Source organism: Stegodyphus dumicola, chromosome 1, assembly GCF_044657685.1.
Source record: "Stegodyphus dumicola isolate Sdum_Otavi_A_Nest chromosome 1, ASM4465768v1".
Lineage (NCBI taxonomy): Eukaryota > Metazoa > Arthropoda > Arachnida > Araneae > Eresidae > Stegodyphus > Stegodyphus dumicola.
The window spans coordinates 120,325,423-120,346,465 of record NC_140768.1 but is presented as its reverse complement, the minus strand read 5'-3'; the positions used below and the strand labels follow the sequence as shown (position 1 = coordinate 120,346,465).

Genomic DNA, 21,043 nt, shown 5'->3' with positions numbered 1-21,043 from the left:
GAGCAAGTTTGCCTACGTCTAATTCGAACCACGGATGTTCTGATGCTGGCTGAATATGTTACCAGCTAATTGCTCCATGACAGCACAGACGGGAAAGGTAATCTTTCTATGTATTCTCCCCCATTTGCTGGGGAAGGAAGAAGATCTATTTGAGATAACCCGGTCATGACGAATTATCTTTTCACTACAATTTGGACAAGCACAGTTATGGTTTTGTAAAATTCAGGGTTAAAGCAATGTTTAGGAATTTCTATTTCCGAAATGTTAATTAATTTAGATGGATTTTTATATAATTTAGATCGGTTCCAGTTCTTTTTTTGGTTTGATCAGAAATGTGAATTCCATTTGCAATTTCCCTCTAAATCTGATAAGTCACCTTTTATATTTTATTTAATATTTAGGACAGAACCATTAATTCCTGAAATAGGAGCAGAAATCTTTTGCAATTTTAATCCCAGTAAATTAGCACATTCAGCCTCTATAAAATTACAGTGAGAAGCTGAGTCAAAGACTGCAACCCCAGGATGTTCATGTTGAAATAAATCTTGAATATGAACGATAACAGTACAAACCAAAACTGTTAACTGTTTATATTCCCATCTCATAAAGTGTCTGAAGGTAGGTCCAAATATCACTTGTTTGATTTGAAACTTTAAACATTATACCTTATTGCATAGAGAACTAAGCAAAGATTCCACTCCCTTTTTGACTGAATCGGAAACAGAAAAGGTGCTGAAAGACGCCAAGGTATTGACTCCTGCTCCATCGTTAATAATGACTGTTGAGCAGGGTCTGTGTTTCTTATCGACGTCAGATTTCTCGCGATAATTCATATCCTTGAATGTTTAACATTTGTATAATTAAACTGTAAAAATGCGACAAATTCTGAAAAGTTATTTGGCGTGAAAGTTATTTCAAATTAGTAAATTGCTAATTAACCACCTTGAATTAGCTTCTACAGTCCATTGATACTGTAAAGAGCTTCAAAACAAAGATTTCATAGATAAATTTCATCAACATATTATAACAGGCAATTTAGCAATAGTTCAAAACCAACATTTAAGAATTTTAATGGAAAAAGGTACTAAATTTAGACCAGTACTAAAAATTAACAAACATCACAGTTTTAAAAGTTTCGTAAAAGATATAGACGAATTTATAGTTAAAACTAGTTTCAAATTAAATATTCCAAATTCTACCTTTATGGCATGGAAACATGCAGTATTAGAAGAATTCAAGCAAAAAATTCGAAGAATTGAATTTAATAGCAATTTACAGTGGAATATTCTCATACCTCTTTTACAGGATTTAAAACAAAAGTTCATAATTACCAAAATTGACAAAGCCAATAATAACTTTAGCATAATATGAAAATTTTTTATGTCTCATTAATTAATACTGAACTCAATAATGCCATTACTTACAAACTCACCAATCTACAAGAAAATGTTATTGCAAAAAAGCTAAAAGCATTTCATAAGAAACTGCAAATTTCACAACCATCTAACTACAATAGATTAGCAAATCTATATGCTCTCCCAAAATTTCATAAATCACCACTCAAACTTAGATTTATTGCTAATGGTAGAATATTATAGATTACATATTTGCAATTATACTTAAAAAAATCTGTAATTTAATCCAACATCTTGTTAACAAACAACACAATTATAGTTGGATTATTTATAATAATGCTCCAGTTCTCAGCAGTTTTAAAAGTTTAACAATCAAGAACATTAACTGCTATGACTTTGAAAACCTTTATACTTCTCTACCATTAGAAGAAATTTTTACTAGTTTAATGCAACTCCCACAACGTTTTCCTGACATACATGACATCCTTTGTATTGAAAGATGGAATACTTATCTGAATTGTGCATTATTTAATAACTACATTAAATTCAATAATAAGATCTTTCAGCAAGTTTGAGGAATTCCTATGGGAGCAAACAGTTCTACACAAATTTGTAACCTATTTCTTTTTACTTTTGAATATAAATTCCAACTAAGTTTAAATAAAAATGAATTAAAGCTATTTGCTCATACTTTTAGATACATAGATGATATTATAACTTTCAATAATAATTCTACTTTTGAGCAATTCAAAATTTAACCAAATAGTTTAACACTTAATAAAACGAATACGAATCAAGATACTATTGAATTCCTAGACCTGCAAATTATTAAACACAGCAAAATTAAATTATTTGATAAAAGAAGGAATTTCCATTTTCCTACTATTAAACTAATTAATTGGAACTCTAATATCTCTAGAAAAGTAATAGAAAACACGTTTCATAGCCAAATTATCAGAATAAAAAATATATGTACTGATATAGACGATTTAAAGGAAGAAATAATAAAGCTAATTAATGTACAAGTTGATAACCAAGTACCACCAAAATTTATTAATTTATATATTAAAAAGGCAGGCCTTGACTTTATAATTTTTTGGCTCTTTTGGATATGATAACATTACCTTAACCTTAGCTGGAGGGTAATGAAGGATATAAAAGAGTAGAGAAATTATTGTAAATTTTTATTGTAAATATTTTGTAAATATGTATATTTAATCAATACTGGATTTTTTCCTTTTACTAATAAAGGGTCAACTCTTTTCAAAAGTCTCAATTATAGCCCGAATTGAGTGAAGATTTTAATCTTCTAATTTTCCATACTTTAGCCAGTATTTAATTAAGTTTTGATATACCAATTGAAATCAAATTCATTAAACTTTTAATATTTTCTTTCATTAAATTTAAGTTTTAATTAACTTCCTAAAGTAATTTTTGAGAAATTTCTGGAATTTTTTAGAGGTTTTTTAAGGACTTCTTTTCAAAAAATTTTGGGAAATTTTACTTTAAAACTTTAATATTAAAACATTTCAGTTTTCTTAATTACTTTAATTTTTTGCAATTTTCACACAAAAATTTTTTTCACTTAACGGTTTCCCCCCCCCTTTTTTTTTTTTTTTTTTTTTTTACAATTTTTACACACCTTTTTCAACAGAACACACATTTCACATTACAAACAGTTTACATTTTATTCACAATACCCCTTCACTTTATTTTCCTTCAAGCAAACTTACATCTCTTGATTGGCTCAGTTCTTAACTCCCTAAAAAATTGATAATTACTACCTTTAGGATTTTTAATTTTTAATTTAATTTAATTTAATTTTTAATATTAATGTTTAGAAAAAAAAATTTTTTTTACTATAACAAAGATAGCAGCTTGACACTCAACTTTACCTACATAAGCGCCATCTATATAATTTGAAGAACACACTTCTTTTTTACAACACTTCTGTAGACCCCAACACTCATATAGTAGGTAAGTTAGAATTAAAACTTACTATTTACTTGCTTTAAGTATTTTTTAAAATTTTAAAATAGTATTTTAGTATTTTCTCAATATGAAATATTTTTAAATATATATTTGTTATTTAAAAATTGTGAATTAGTTCTTTTTGTTTATTATTGGTTTATATGGATTATGTCTAGTTCTTTTTTAGTTTCTTTTTATTGATATGCATATTCGTGTAGGGGAGGTTTCTGTAGACAAGAGTTTCTAAAATACATTGGTTCCTAGATTATTTTTTTATTATTTTTTTATAAAAAATTAATTTTTAAAAAATTTTATTAAAAAAAAGTTTAATTCTTTACTTTACTTGCTTGTTTCTCAAAAGACTTCATTAGTATTTTCCTTTTTGAACTTTAATTCTTAAATGTTAATTCTTAAATGTTAATTTCTAAGGGAACCACTTTATTGGAATTACTTTTGGTTTTGGCTTTTACCTTTGCCTGCATGAATGACGAAACACGAATTGAATGATTGGAGAGTTAAGTTTGGAGGCAACTTCCCCTTGATAAGTCTGTCTCCTGCCTACTCAACGGTCATTCACATATGCATTTTTTTAAAAAATGTTTAATTTTAATTTATTAAATTAGTAAATTTATTTTTATGGATTGATTTTGCACTTGATTTGCTTATGCTTCTGAATTTAAATGATATTGTAGATTAGTTCGAGTATGTTAATTTTTTTATATGTTTGCACATTTTTTTAAAAATTATTTTGGCTTTTTCTTTTTTTTTTAGGATTTAAATTTGCTTTTTTACTTTTATACGTATTTGTTAAAAATTAAATTTAAATTTGTTTAAATTTAAATTTCATTCCTTGCAGCAATGGCGCAAAGAATATTTAATTAAATTTGTATTTAAATTTAATTTTTTAAATTAACTTCATTTTATTCTTATGAAACAATATATATATATACATTTACTTTTCAGATATACAGAAAATTTATACCGTTCTCATGTTAGTCTAAATGTATATTCATCTAAATAGTCTATACAATGTTTTGCAATTCTGCTTGGGCCATGTTCATTAATAAATTATTATATTGTATCTTAAAAGAGCCTGTTTCGGCGACCGTACAAATGTGGTAGATTTTTTTAAAGTAATTTTGCTTGTTTGAAAGTATTTATATGCATAGTTTAAGTTCATAGTTTTTAACTTTTATCCTGTATTTTCCGAACTCCATCCGTCACATAGTTTTTAACTTTTATCCTGTATTTTCCGAACTCCATCCGTCACATATTGTTCCGTAGTTTAAAAGTGATAATGCTAAAAAGCAATCCGTACTTTTAAATGTAAGTAAAAGATAAAAAAAAAAAGAAATTGTAAAGTTTTATTTGGTGCAAAAATGATCCGTCCGTGTTATTTTATAAAAAACTGTTAATTAAAAAAACTGTCTGCAGTGGTGTCGTTTTTATTAGTTACGATGAGTTGGAACAAAGCGGAAATTGTTTCTGTTTCTATCTGCAGTTTTCCTTTATGTAACTTCTTGCAACTCAACTACTTTATTGTATCATGAATGCTCGAAACCCTAGTTATTGTACATTACACGGATAACAGGGTTTTTTAGTCTTTTGCTTTAGAAAGTGCTTTATAAGAGCATTTACTGTATTATGCCGTGTAGTATTCATAGTGTCATTGCTTTAGATGTGATAAAATTTTTAACCCATACCCCCAAAAATAATTCCCTTCAGAAATTTTTAATATTACATTTTTAGGTAGTCATCATGCAAAGAAAACTCTGTGATCTCTGCCATATTGAGCAAAAAGGTGGAGATCAGCCGGAATTGCTACGGTGAGCCGGAATTTTTATCATGATTAGTCGGTGTTGCTCTTATCATTTTTAGGATACCGAGCTTTGTAAGAGAACAAGGGTTGCTGGTTTCTATTTATTGTTACTGACCTTATCTACACCACTTTCCTCAATGATAGTCTGATGTATTAGTGAGACTCTGTTCTTGTGAGGCTTGCAGGCAGTACCCATACATTAAGACGGTTTTGTAAGGATGCTTAGTTTAAGTTCATCATAACGACATGCGCATTCCCTATGCCAAGTCCAAAGGAAGTACTCTGGTAGTGTTATGTCTGTCGATCATGACCGGTCGTTGGGTATCACTTACCCTCGGAACAAATGGGAATATTTCTCATCTAAGGTCTCGTTCTCGAAGGATCGCCAGTAGGAGTGTTCCGCTACTAATAGAAGTATCTTGTTGCATTTACGTGTTTTACATAAAAGCACTGTAGTTCAAAGAAGAAAAAACTGTAGTTGTAATATTCAGCGTTAACTGTTGCATCAACAGCAGCTCGATCGTCTTCAGAAGACTAATGGGCAAATCAAATGGTGAGTTCATCGTAGTTTCATTGTATGGGTAAAATATTGCGTGAGGGATTTCTTTACTTCTAGACCGACAGTTTATACTTGTCTGACGAAGTGCTACACAAAATAGTTCTTTGTATCTCCCTCTTGTTCGTAAAGTAGTCACTAAAAGTCCTGTCTACCCGTCGTATCTGTTGATAGCAGTTACTGCATTAACCTTATGTAGCTTCAGGTTTAGAGCTTGTTCAAAATGCTGTGAACACTGCTACGATGAACTTTGACGTCTTGAGCAAATTAAAGGATAGTCTTCTAGAGAATTCGGCGTTCCACGTCGAATGCTATCTTCAAAACGAAATTTGGAAATCACTCAAAGGATGGTATCTGTTGGCACTACCATTTTCACTGAAATTACTAACAGTATGCAGGATCAAAATCTGGAATACTTTCTGAATCACCTTTGTGCTGTAATGAGGTCTTGTCTGGGAAACTATCCTTGCACTACGTACATCAGTTCAAACTGGCATCACGAAGGAGCAAAATATCAACTCCAAGTGATACGAATAAAGTAAAGTGTACAATAAAGTTTCAAATACAATAAATAAAATAAGGAAAACTCTCATTAAAACGTGCCGTGTAAATTATCGGACACGGAGACATGCATATTTTTGGTGTGTGCGTTCATGTCTATACACCCATTAATATATATATATAGTTTTTCATTTTATGTATTTTTATGTTTCTTGTTTTATTAGTTTATTTTACGTTTGTGCTATTTTTTGTACTTTGTTGCTTTATGTTTTATTGTTTTAGGGCGTCCGGAGAATTTTTTCTTTCGTTTTGAAATTAAATTTGAAGAATAGAGCAGAAAATTCTAAAGCCATAATCATAAAAATAAATCGGGTGTCTTGCAAAAATTAGAGAAAACCCAGAGTTGTAAAATTACAAATCAAAATATGAAATTACTTATTATTAAAAGGCTAATACTCTGCCTATCAGCGTTAACTGTTGCATCAACAGCAGCTCGATCGTCCTCAGAAGACTAATGGGCAAATCAAATGGTGAGTTCATCGTAGTTTCATTGTATGGGTAGAATATTGCGTGAGGGATTTCTTTACTTCTAGACCGACAGTTTATACTTGTCTGACGAAGTGCTACACAAAATAGTTCTTTGTATCTCCCTCTTGTTCGTAAAGTAGTCACTAAAAGTCTTGTCTACCCGTCGTATCTGTTGATAGCAGTTACTGCATTAACCTTATGTAGCTTCAGGTTTAGAGCTTGTTCAAAATGCTGTGAACACTGCTACGATGAACTTTGACGTCTTGAGCAAATTAAAGGATAGTCTTCTAGAGAATTCGGCGTTCCACGTCGAATGCTATCTTCAAAACGAAATTTGGAAATCACTCAAAGGATGGTATCTGTTGGCACTACCATTTTCACTGAAATTACTAACAGTATGCAGGATCAAAATCTGGAATACTTTCTGAATCACCTTTGTGCTGTAATGAGGTCTTGTCTGGGAAACTATCCTTGCACTACGTACATCAGTTCAAACTGGCATCACGAAGGAGCAAAATATCAACTCCAAGTGATACGAATAAAGTAAAGTGTACAATAAAGTTTCAAATACAATAAATAAAATAAGGAAAACTCTCATTAAAACGTGCCGTGTAAATTATCGGACACAGAGACATGCATATTTTTGGTGTGTGCGTTCATGTCTATACACCCATTAATATATATATATAGTTTTTCATTTTATGTATTTTTATGTTTCTTGTTTTATTAGTTTATTTTACGTTTGTGCTATTTTTTGTACTTTGTTGCTTTATGTTTTATTGTTTTAGGGCGTCCAGAGAATTTTTTCTTTCGTTTTGAAATTAAATTTGAAGAATAGAGCAGAAAATTCTAAAGCCATAATCATAAAAATAAATCGGGTGTCTTGCAAAAATTAGAGAAAACCCAGAGTTGTAAAATTACAAATCAAAATATGAAATTACTTATTATTAAAAGGCTAATACTCTACCTATCAAAAGTTAAAGAACAAAGAGATTTTCCGCGACATTACTAAAATAAATTAATTAGTTGAATAAAATAAAAAGTAAGCTCATGAAATTTATCTCAAGGGTGATAAAAGTTAAAAAATATCCGTTTAATTAAAGATAGTAAGTAAGGTGAATTTTTAATTAAAAATAAAATAAGGATTAAAGAGAGCAATGAAGGTAATCCTTATGTAAATTAAAGGATGTCTTTTTTTTTTTTTAAACTGTGTGTAAATTTTCAAAATAATGAAGCCATGTGCATAAACGTTTTGGTTTCGAAGATGTTCTGACAGACATTGAAACTCTGTAGAGGTGTTTTGGTGGGAGGGAAGGACGAAGCATGGAAAATAAACTATGTCGTTTCTATTGTCGAACAATGAAGCTAGCCGTGCTACCAGGTTACACGATGAGAGCACGCAAGGCAGAAGGCAATAATTCCTTATATTCTACGCCAACTGAAAATAACAAGACCCATTCGGCCGCTGTAGTTGAGCACCACTATGCACATTGTTTTTGGAGCCAGGTAGCATTAAAAATCCTCTAATAGCTACATGGACCAAGTTACTCCACAAGAGAACGCACAGTGGAAAGCTTTAACTACTTATAACATTATGTCTGATTGCATCTCAAAGATATAGAAAAGGATCTATCATAGGCTAGACTGGAAAAACAGTAAATGTAGCTTAAGCTGTAGGACGATCCTTTGTAAATCTACTGAACTGCTGAACTAGTACAGCAGTTCCCAGGTCGCCCAAATCCTTACGACGACCATTTTGCTAGCTCAGAGGGTTGAAAACGATGAAACACAACTGCATCATCACAACTTGTTGCATTATTTTATAGCAGTAGGAGACGGTAGGTGATTAATTGTGAAAAGAAGGCTTCACTTGAAAGGACTCTTTATACCAGAAGACATTTTGTGTATGTTCCATTATCAGGTTCAATGTTTCTTCTTACCTTCTTCGGAAACATACAATGACCTGACTAGAACAGAGAGCTTACTAAAGCTATGTTCACTAATTGTAGTAAGTAGACAGGATACAGACGAAGGGTATACAAAACCCTTTATTTTTTTCTTTATATACAATGACTTCCGTACTTCGGAATACAATGACCCTCCACTCGGGGTCTAACTTAAAAGATATCAAAATAAAACTAAACTCTAATTTAACTTTAGAATAAGATTGGCCTTATAATAACAGGAAGCGTATGTAGCACAGAGACTGTGAACACTACAATACGTTTAATTTATCAAGAGGATTAAAACCTCTGGCCTGGAAGGCAAAGTAGCAACTGCGTAACTTCTAAGGTAAGCGGCCTGCTTCGAACTCACGGCTTCCTCTCTTCTGCTTGGCAAAAAGGCCACACTTAAATACTTGGCGTTCGCCAGACAACTTTGCATAAACTCCTTCACGCTTATAATTCTGGCCGGAAGTAGAAAATAAGAAGTGATAGTAAAGATTTAAAATAAAATAAACGTTAGTAAAACTTAAGATCCTTACACCATATACTTGTTTACACGAAGCAACTGTACTGTGTTTGGCAAAACGTTCGTATGATGAAAACCAACGTTATCAGACGAAACAAGGTAATCTCTTTATTGTGAACTCAGTCGTGTCGTGATCTGGAAAAGGGAAACAAACTTTATACAATAGTGCAGTATTTCCGATTGAAAACCCGTACTGGCTTCCATGAGTTTGCTTTGGATTTCTGAATAGAACAGATCTTTCAGAACGACGTTTTTGACCAACATGACACTATTTATTGTCAGATAAGTGGTAAATTTGTTTAAAGAATGGTAATGCCTGCTTAGGCTAATTATAGTCAAATAGAAAGGAGGAGGTCACAGAATGCACGAATTGGATTCACGTGTAAAATCATCAGGCTGCAATAAATTGAACATTAGTAGACCAACTAGAAAGACAAATAGCTGCTCAGTCACTCTTTCTGTGATCACTGAATGAATTGTTAATGGGAATTAAAGGATGCAGGGGTTTGAATCGCAACTGAAAGGCATGATGAATTGATTGACAGAATAGAGAGGATGTGTCAATTTTGCTTTCAATCCAGGGCTGGCTATGTTAAATTTATTTTTTTTTTCCGATTTACGAACTTTTTTGCTTTTTTTTAATTATTCGTGCTATTTTTCTAACACAGTACTTTAGAACTTTTCCAGCAGTGCAAAGCTTACAATAAATGAAAAACGTAGTAAGCGATTGTATACCAACTGTTTCACATTTTGTGTTTATATCTTAATACGAGGGCTATCCAGAAAGTAGATTACGTTTTGGAATAAAAAAATAAACAAAGTATAGGAAACAAATTTTATTATATACAGATGAAAGCCACACTCAAATACTACTTTTCTACATAGTCACCATACAAATTAAGGCATTTATCGTAGCGATGTACGAGCTTGGAAATTCCTTCGTCGAAAAATTCGGCCGCCTGCGCCTTCAACCACTTCGTTACCTCTTCTTGCCTTCCATCTTGCACAAAACTTGTGGTAACCAAGCTTTTCGCTGATGACTTCGTGCAACAAACTTCGCGAAATTTGTGGAAAACTCAAAGAAAGTTCCGTTATTGTGAAATTTCGATTTTCACGGACTTTAGCATCGACTTTTTCGAGAAGTTCGGCGGTCACTATGCTGGGTCTCCCACTTCGATCTTCGTCGTGAACATTGGTTCGGCCATTTTGAAATCTTATGACCCACTGACGCACTCCACCTTCAGTGATAATGTTGTCCCCATACACTTCACGAAGCTGCCGATAGATTTCTATCGGTTTACAGTTTTTTGCAGTCAGAAACCTTATTACTGAGCGCACCTCGCAGGATTTTCAATTAACGCAGACATTTCAAACCGTCACAGTATCTGAACGGAGCACAGCACGAACCTCTCACTAGCACGGCTAGATGCAGACTGAGCTGCGCAACGCTCTGACCCCAAGATGGCCGCGCTAGCCCCGCCCCTAGCGGACACAGACGGAAACGTAATCTACTTCCTGGCCCTCGTAGTTATCGTCTGAAGTGGTTGGGGCGTAATTAATCTTATCTGAGTAGTTGTCTTAAGTGTTTATAGCGTATCTAAGTTTATACTGTGTTTTTTAACATTTATAGGGCAGTGGTTTTGAGTGAAGAATGTCTATATAATAGTGCTTTATTTTTTATTAAATACTAATGTTATTGGTAGAACTAACAATGTAGCAGTTAAAATTACCCAATTACTATTTTTTACATACCTTTACCTGCCGTCATGTCAGAATTCTGGACGTCCTAAATTCTGTTTTTTTTTTCCCCTTCATTTTGAACATAATCACACTTTTGTTAGACTGCTGAACCTGTTGTAAAAGAATATGAAAGTGTTCGAGAGGTAAAACTTGAAAAAGAAAAAACTGTCAAGGAGTCTGGTGAAACCACTGAAGTAAGTTCTGCCAATTTATTTAAATTTTTGTTTTATTTCTCCTTTATCCATCTTTGTGTTTTTCCTTTACGTGTTCTTTTTTTAATATTCCCAATTGATATTACTTAACGTAAACTCTTCTTTTTCTTTCTGAAATCAACAAGTTTATAACAAAACAAGCCATAATTTTATTTTAGTTATTTTTAAAAATTCTTTTTGCGGAAGACGAGAAAATATAAATATTGAATTTTCGACTAGTAATATACAATGGTAATGCAGTTAATTAAAACTTGTTTTGCTGAAGTCTTTTCAAAAATGCCCATCATTAAAAGTTCAATCTAAGACCAATAAAATCAAAAACAATACTACTACTAATAATAATTATAATGCAAAATAATGGCTTAGTTTGAGAGATTATTCTTTTCGGGATGCTTTTAATATCTAAGAAAGTTTCCGTGTTTTTAAACGTATCAGCAAATTAACATTTTTAATTTTATGGAGGCGCTTTGCAGTTTTAGTGAATTATCTGAGATTTCGCGAATATCACTTTTTCGCAAATGTAAATGCGTTAAATTTAAAAGTTTTTGTTTATTAATTTTTGTTTTAAGATTATTTTTCATATTCAACGATAGCTTTCCATTACCTTCCATGAAAATTTGCATGATATTGCTTTTGGAATAGGAGTAAAGGTACTTCTATTTATTATCTCTTAGTATCGACAGGTCTTTGATGCGGAGCAGTACCAGTACTCAACTTATAAAAAGCGCTACTTTGAATAAAGAAAACATTTACGTGTAAAATATAGTGTGTCGAGGCTCTCTGTATTAGAATGGAAATCTCGATCACATACGTTGTTAAATTGCATTACGTTGCTATGATTTTATGATAAAAATAGTTTCAGTGAAAATTTAATGCTTATTTAGTTTCATACTAGATATTTTTGTATCTTCTTCGTATATCGTAGACTTATTTTACTTTGATTGGAGGGTAAGGAATTTTAATGTAAATTCTAGGCTGCGAAACTGCTGGCTCAAAGCCAAGGCAGCGAAAATAACGCGGTGTTTAATTTTTTACTCTTCGATCGTTTGTAATTTTAAGAACGAAATATATTTAAAGAAGTTTAGAGAAGAATTAGACTGAAGTAAGTGCTTTCTGTTTATTGTTTTCTGCGCAAAAATATTATTTTTTTTTTTCAATTTATTGTTTTTATGCAATCTAGTTAGGCAATAATGGCGCTGCGTATCTAACAAGAGTTCTACAATGAATCTAAATGCCACATCTAAAATTCCGTATGTGTGGTTTAGTGGTATTTCTATCTAAATCAACATTCAATCTATTTTAAAAAGGGAATTTATTAAAATACCAAAATAATTTAATGTAATCTAGAATCTATTTAACATCTCATCCGCAGGATTAAGGCTGCATCAAACAAATCGAAAGCATGTTCATGTTCACACTGTTGAGTTCACACTGTTGCCTGAGTTCACACTGTTGCCGCTCAGCGTTCTCTAAATCATTGCCCTTCTACTGGGTTTCGTGTTGCCATTCAGAGACAGAGAAAAGTATCTATTCAAATCAAAACAGTTATACCAGAAAAGATGCTGGAGCTGTTTTCGGTATCGGTATGGTATCATTTATGGTAGAATGCAGTCACACCAGCTCTAATTAGACTACAGCTTTTTATAATGTGTATACTAAACTAAACTGAGTGGCGCAGCCTGCGGTACCCTGATATCTGCTTTCCTGACCATGGGCTCCGGAGTGCGTGAGCATATGCCCTGAACAAGCGGTCAACTTGTCTCAGGACCTCTGGTGTTCAATCTCCAAGCAAACTTGGTATTCATTTTATCGACGCACTCAAGGGATAAAAGGCTGAGGCAACCTTGCCCAGCCCGGGGATCGAACCCGGACCTGCTGCCCGACGCGCCAGCCACTGCGCCACCGGGCTTTTTTTGTAATGTGTATAACGTCGTATTCTTAGCGAGTATAAACTAACTAGACGTGAACAGATTGTGTGACTATATATGAACTCAATATTATTCACAGAAGGCACCGACTTGTACTTAAAAAGCCAACACTTTTGGCTTAACTCTGCAATGTTTATCCTAAGTTTTTAACATTTATTTTTAAGCTCCTTTCCTATCCATCCTAATTTCAGCTTACATTTTCGTACCAGAATGTGTTTTTAGAATTGCGTTTTAATGCAAATGAATAGGAGTAGTATTTAAGTCGAAGTTCCACTGACTTCGAGAGAGGAAATCAGAGTTTCTGACTAGCGCGAATTTGCCTTTTGGCCACGTCCGCATTACGGGCCCTTGATAGCTTCGCTAGCTAATTCGATATTTAGTGGCCAACTAGTTAGACTTGTGTTAGCTTCGGCTACATCTCTTTAGTTAAGCATTTTTTCTTATTTCTTTCACTTTTAAGTTCAAGCCCAAGTAGAGGCTTTGCTGTGCGCCCTGAGAAAGGGGCCGACTGTATATCTTTATTTTGAGCAATAAAGACTAACCCTTCTTGAACTTTACGTTTCTGTTACTGATTATTATAAGTTACTGATTATAAGTGATTATTCGATTAGTTGTTTGTTCACTAGGTTCCTTCACATTTATTTGTTAGGAGGAACCCCGCAACTCAAAAGGTAACAAGTAACTTAGAATAGAATTAAGTTAGCCTAACGGCTTTCCACAAGTTACTTAACGCGTAGGCAGGCTCGGACTCTTAAAATTCGGCGTAAACAAGCTTAATGGGTAGAAGCGCTCAACGCCTCAGAAATCTAATCACTAGTAACTAAACTGCTCTTCAGGCAGGCAGAACGCGTTTTAAAATCGTTTTTCAAGACCTTCTCTTAAATACTTACTTCTTTCTACCTTATTTGAATATACGCGCGCTAACTCGTTTACATTCTGGCAAGAAAGCATGGTTTGAAAGCAAGAATAATAGCGTTGTTTCAAAATAAAATTAACTATTAAGTAACTTAATAAATCCCCACATGTGTTTTCTGCAAAGCTAAATTTTAGAACTTGCCTAGTATAAGATCATGCTTTTAAAACCGCCTTTTAATAAAACTCATATATACGCTAAACATAGATCAGCAAGAGGGCTAAACCAGCTTACTTTTATGAATGAGCGTATTTGTTATTTTTTCGTATAAAAATATTTTTTGTATTTATTAATTGTATTTATTTTTCGTATAAAAATAATAAATATCCTTCTTCTCCAAAAAATGAGTTCAAATACACAGTATTGTTTCTTAATTTCATTGCCTAAAATACGGCCAGAGAGATGAAATCGAGAATGTGTACCATATATTGCAATATTAACTACAACAAAAGTTCAGAATGCGAAGAACTTGTTTTTTCTTGTTTGTACTGTAGAGACATTGGGTTAATTGGAAAAGCCGGAGAGATGAAAAATGAGCTGCGCCTTCGCCGGGAATCGAACCACGGACCTCTGGAATTCCGGCCCAGCGTGCTGAACCACTACACCATGAAGGCGGGAAAAATACCTTATGTACTCCCCCTTTTAAAGGGCAACTGGGGTTTTTAGGGGACCCGCTTGCCAAATCCTGGGTGAGGAGAATCATCATCCAACACCCTTTTAGTTCCGGCGCCACTGTGGAGACATTAGGTTAATTGGAAAAGCCGGAGAGATGAAAAATTAGCAATGCCTTCGCCGGGAATCGAACCACGGACCTCTGGAATACCGGCCCAGCGTGCAGAACCACTACACCACGAAAGCACGCTAGGAAGGCGGGAGAAACCTTATAAGTCCTGAACGAAAATCATCCTAGCATAGGAATATTAGTAGAATCGAGTCAGTGTTTCCATTACCAGTGAAATCATTCTTTTTGCTACTAATCACGTTGCAATAAGCTCAGTTGTGTTTTGTAGAATATAACCTGAAGTAAAGAATATTATTTTGCATGTGATTCACATGTACCAGTTTATTTTCATCTTTTTTTTCCCCCATTTCCATTTTGTGTTGTGTGTTTAAGCTCTGATGTCACATTGTGTTTCGTTATTTACGACTGAAATTAGAAAGTTTCCTTAAAGTAAAGCCAGCGAATAATTGTATTAAGTGTGGTGTTACACGTTAGCCATTAAGTTGGCAAAGAATAATTGCAAATCACTTTGGTATAAGCTGTATGGTCTTTGTGATAAAAATCCAAACCCCTTCCTTTTTTTATTCCTGACTGTAGCTTCAGAGTAGTGGATCTTGAGATTTGCTTGCGTGATTGCTGTAGTTACAGGTATTTCAGACTTGGCATGTCTTCGAAACTGAAAAGAGGTTTCCACGAAATGCTGGAGGGAAGAAAATTTTCCTTTCAGAATGCGTGCGTGGAAGAAAAAAATAAAATACTGAAAATTCTTCCTTCGAAATCTCATCGACTAGAACAATGCAGACCTATATATAGGCAACCTGTGCTCAGTTTTAAAAAAATCGACATTTTAAACGAGTTTATTTGTTTCTAAAATAGTAATACAAACTTTCCCTTCTGAGGATTTCTTTAGAATAATATGTTTCATGAAACTGTTGTTTGTCTTTTTAAATGCAGCTTATGATTTCCGACTTTTCAACAGCCTGTGAATTAATTTTTTAAATGAGTAGAATAAATTTTGAAAAATATATAGACCTTCAGGTATTTTCATAGGTTTTTGTTTAATTTTCTATCTATTTATGTGATTTCCTATGTTTTCTGCAAAGGCAATGGAATGTTTTTGCAAATTATTTTTCAAGTTTCTAACGAGTTATGCCTGAAACTTATGCCTTTAGAAATGTATTTACGAAAATATAAACACGCTGGAGAGTTCGTTAATTCTGTAGAAGTATCTAACTATGGTTCGACCGCCTCATCCGCGACCATGAGCGCAAACACGCATGCGCCATTCGGACCGAATTATTCTCAGAATAAGGTTGAAGGATGGAGACTTTCTTTCCCTCCAGCATAGCTCTTTCCGGAGAAGAGAAGACCTTTCACGCCGCAGCAAGTAATACCGCCCCTTTTGGACGAGTCTATGTCTTTTGGCAGAATGCCAACCAGGATCGCGCTTGAACTATGCTTATGTCTGAAACTTAGCCTTTCCGTGCCTTCCGGTCATCGTACACGTCGCCGTCTATTCAATAATTGAAAGATTTAAATAAAGTAGTAAATAGAAGGGAGTTAGGAAACCATTACTGTTCAGGTATTTAAGATTTATAACGAATAGTTTGTTCGTACACTTCCTTTTTAGTCAGTATTAGTAAACAGCCCTGCTGCGACTGCATAAAAATATTTCCATATTTAATAACTGCTTTAACTAAAATCTCTGAATGTGTTTATTTATCCTAAACTCTTGAATGTATTTTTGCAAGGCTAGTAAAAGCTAGTTTAACACAAGTTTTAGTTTCAGGTTCTGCTTCATTGCATTCATTCCATTTTGTATTTATTTTTAAAATTACGGCGGTCCTTTGAGAAGCTGACATATAATCCTTGTGTTATAAAAATAAATAACACAAGTTTATAACTTTATAACACAAGGTTGTGTTTGGTTCTTATTCAGTTCGTCACACAAGGCTACAACAGCCTTTAGGATTGTTTGAAGTAATAGTTGAATTTAAAACGTGAAGTACATTTAAGCAAATAGTGCTCTTGCAAGTTCTATGAATTTTAATATTTTCGTTTAGTAATTTGGAACACTTGTGCATGGTTCAATTATATAATCATATGAGAGATTTTAAGAAAATTACTGACATATGTACTATTTCTTTTGCATTTTGATAGGAAATATATTTACCAAAATAAAATAAAAAGATTTGTCAAATGTGTTTTTGGATTTCGTAGTTGCATTATAAATTTTTGTTAAATGTCTTGCACGATTAAATTTTGAACTAAAAATATTAATACACTATATTAATTCTTTACTTTCTGTGGCAATTATTTTTACATGTTAATTATTAATATTCTAAAAAAGGGAATATAAAAAGTTAATTGTTTACTAATACATAATAAGTTAATTTAAATTTGTAAAAGTTTATAGTAATTATATATTTTTGTTAGTAATATAAAGACATTTTTCAAAATTCAGTCATGTTTTTTTTAACTGAATTAAGCTGATAGCCTGAAGAACTTTCATAATGTTGTGTTGAGAAACTCTGTTTGGGTGAAGTCCTTCGAATTCACCAGCTCAGTGTTATGTCTGTTACATCAGAAGATCACGTGAGAAAAAATCATAGATTATTTAATTTTTTCCCAATTTAAATAATTGCGGATAAGAGGTACTTGGTCCAGTCTGTTTACTAATCCGTGCTTGGACTAGCCCATGAATTTAGCTGGTGTACTAGATTAAGAAGAAGAAAAGTTATGAAATTAAACATTGATGTTGACTGTAGAAAAACACGAAGCTTTCGAATTAATCAGCTGAATACGAAACGAGCTTTTTCCCCAAAATTCTTGAAATCATCTTAAAAATCTTCAGATAAAGTTCCTAATGATGAAGTAAAGCTGAAATTACGTTTCTTTCACAGAAGAATAGAATCGTGCTTCAATCTCATTTACCAGTGTAGCCATTTACATCGTATTGTTTTGTTATTTAATTAAAGCCTTGCATATCGTCTGTTACTTCTGTTTATGTGAGACTAGAAAAACACGCTTGTTATCTCTTTCATTAATATTAACAACATTCGATATCATATATCTCACTTGGAACTCTAGAAGGGCGTGTTTCTTTTATGGAAATGTACACTTAAATTGGTCATTGTGTTTACACCATCTATATATTAATAATCATTTCATTCCATTACAGTACTTAATTGTTTGGATATCATCGGAGTTGACGCAAAGTATCAAAAGAAGCAAATACATGGCTGCCTAAGAAAGTCAATTTCATTTCGAGCACTTAGGATTTCAGTGTCTTTCTTCCATACTATGTTCCGTTTTGTAATATTTTAAAGAATATAAAATGACCATACTTAATATTCCCAAAAACGAAGTTGGACGGTGTTTGATAAAGTAAAATATTTAATAAAATTACTGTGTATAGTTGGATTATAGCTTTGCTAATAATGTAAATTGAATTGCAATGATGCGGTTTGCAGTTTTCCTGCAACGTGTAAGACGCCTTAGTTCATATATGAGCTAAAATGTGTTTTGGGGTTGTAATTGTTATAGTCGTTTGATTAATAGACTTCCATGAAATTCTCCTTTTGTCTCCTATGCTATGTCCTAAATACTGATCTAAGTGCCTTATTAGTGAATGTGTTTTAATTCTTTTGTTTAAAAGCTTATTTTTCCTTTTTCGAAAGGATATTTTTATTGAATCATTCAGAAAAATAAATATTTCTCCCAGTTTTATTTGCTAGAAGTTGATGTCAGTTTGTGCTACAGTTTTTGTGCATTAGAAATTGTGCCTGCTGAATTAACATTATTTGATTCATTGCGAACATTGCAGAGTAATTCTATGAAGAACACGCTATTTGAAGCCACTTTGACATCTTTAACCTGCTTGTTTATATTATTTGTGTATTGTGGTCATCTTGAATTGCCTATATTCTGTTGGTGTGAGAAAACTGTCCCGAAATATCTTCTATTGTTTTTAATCCATCTGTTGGAACTCTGAGATCATTGGAAGAATTTTAAAGTTTCATAGAGTATTCCATAATGCAAGAATCTCTTCAGCTGAAAAAAGAATTTCAATTTCAATAAAGTCAGTTTGATCTGACTTGAATTGAATGCAGGCCCTATAGTAGCTGAGTTTGACGCTTATAATGATCATTTATGCCGCTCGCTTCTCTTTAGTTACTCTCATGCTTCTGGTAATATTATTATTATTTACGTGTTTTGCCTTAAGGCAGTACACAGAAGGGAAGGAACGCCTTAGTGGAGGACTTTCTAAGGGAAACTAACTCGTATTAGCACGTTACACATGGGGAAAACCACGAATGCCCATGCAGCTAGCCCATTCGCGGGATTCGAACCTCGGACTGAACTACCAGTGTTCCGTGCTTATCGCGTGGCCGCTGGTGGGCCTTCTGGTGATACGCAGTTTTCGATATCTTATGAGATAATTCTGTTACTTCGAAAAGAATTTGTTCATCGCCTGTTGAAGTACCTTAACTGAGGCTGTGTGATGTTCTCATAGTTTCTCATATGCGATATGAATATGGGTCAGTTTCTGTCAGAAAGTCTTATAAGAAAATATCATAATAATAGCTCCAAATTGCATTACAGTAGTAAATATTCTAATTTCATGTTTCCTATTTTCTTTTTCTGTTTTCTATGAGTAAGTTTGCTTCTGATAGAAATGAAAGCAACTCTGCATTTACTTCCATGTTATTATCTATAGTTTCCATTTTACACGAACAGATGTTATGTGGCTGTGTTCATGTAGTACTACGTGTGTTACAGACTGTTCAGTTTTATTTTCATTCATGGGTTCTAATTGTATATCCTTGTATGTCTGTTTATATAGTGTTCGGAAAGATGTTTATATAGTGTTCGGAAAGAATCTGTTTTCGAACTGGCAGTGACACAGATGAGTAACCTTCTGACAGATATATGCCGAGAGATGTAAATTCTTTGCATTTCAATTTTATTTACACTTTTTTTTTAGTTTGCGTTTTTATTTCTTTTATTATTTACACTATATATGCGTTAGTTCACCTGCTGTTTCAGTTAATTTATTTATTCGAAATGCTTTTTGCGTATGTAAACAGTTTTTATATTTCATAATTGCTTAAACCAGGTTGAATATAATAAAGGACTTAAATTTTTCTTACTTTTCAATCTGTCAGTATATAATATTTAAGAAAATAAGTCGCTGCTCACCAGGGTAAAACAATTAATCTAGTTGCAACTCATTGGATTTCAGCCTGTTACGAAGCAAAGTTCACGGAAAACGCATCTTTAACTGTCTGCTAAGTACTAGTGAATATGAGCTGCCATTTCTGTTCAGCGAAACGACTTTAAATAATGCATTATTTTGTGTGTACATTTTGAGGAAGCGCGCAACATAGGAAAGAAGATAAAAATAGATTGGTAGCAACACAAAATGGCTTATCAAGTAAATGATAATAACATTTTACCTTTTTTTTTTTTTTCATTTCAATGATTGGAGGCTGTGCTTATATACTTACTGGAATGATTTATAAAAATCTAAAATAATGCATATACCACGGAAATGAAATAACTTAAAATGTTTTGGTATATTTTAAACTGATTTATATAAAATATGATTACTAACAAGAAATAATCAAGAAATAAATATCAAACAGTTAAATGAACCCTTATGTCTATGATTCTGCAGGATCAAACCACGGAGAAACGAAACCATTCCTTCTTCCTTGTGTCACACAAATCGTCTGATGAAAATGTTGTTTTGCAGATGTTATGATATTTATAGCATTATGTAGTCACAACGAAAGCGTTGATCATCATATAGCCAGATAATGCCATAAATGGTTCCTAGAATATATATTTCTCCTTTTGACTTAGATCATAGAAAAAGCACTGAAATTGGCAAAACTGTATATTCAAGAGTGCATTTTGCAGAGTTTACAAGGCTAAGAAATAACACAGTTGTGGTGGTACCGTACGGGATCATTATTTGTGTATATAACTTGCAAACCTTCAACTTTTTTTAACGTTTGTTTATTTAACTTACGAATGCGTTACACCTACAGTATCCGCAAAGTTGTAGACATACTGCAGCTGTTTTATTCTATAGTTGCTAGGATGTTCATCATATGCCTTTAAAACGAACTTCTTATCACCGCGTGTATGGAAATCGTAGCAATTTCTTACAAATGAACAAACTTGGAAACTTACTGGAAGGTTATTCGTTTATTGTGATTCTACAAATGCTTATTTTTTAAATGCTGCTATACGATACTTTAACGAAATACTTTAAGGATTTTGTTCATATTTTTTTTTTGCCTTAGTAGAGGATCTAAA

At 32.9% G+C, this 21,043-nt stretch overlaps 1 protein-coding gene and 1 non-coding gene across 10 annotated transcripts in view; one reads left to right on the top strand and one right to left on the bottom strand.

Moving 5' to 3' along the window:
• Window positions 1-21,043, top strand: part of LOC118189586 (uncharacterized) — a 180,175-nt gene that overhangs the window by 114,181 nt on the left and 44,951 nt on the right. For 6 of the 9 annotated variants that reach the window (XM_035360210.2, XM_035360211.2, XM_035360209.2 and 3 more), the window contains exon 4: window positions 11,044-11,136. The exons of the other annotated variants lie outside the window; for them this stretch is intronic. In XM_035360210.2, coding sequence (XP_035216101.1) covers window positions 11,044-11,136 — 93 coding nt within the window. The remainder of the gene's footprint in view (window positions 1-11,043; window positions 11,137-21,043) is intronic. 9 annotated transcript variants of the gene reach the window in all.
• TRNAS-GGA (transfer RNA serine (anticodon GGA)) lies at window positions 14,536-14,609 on the bottom strand. The gene has a single exon. It is a non-coding gene; the product is annotated as a tRNA-Ser (tRNA).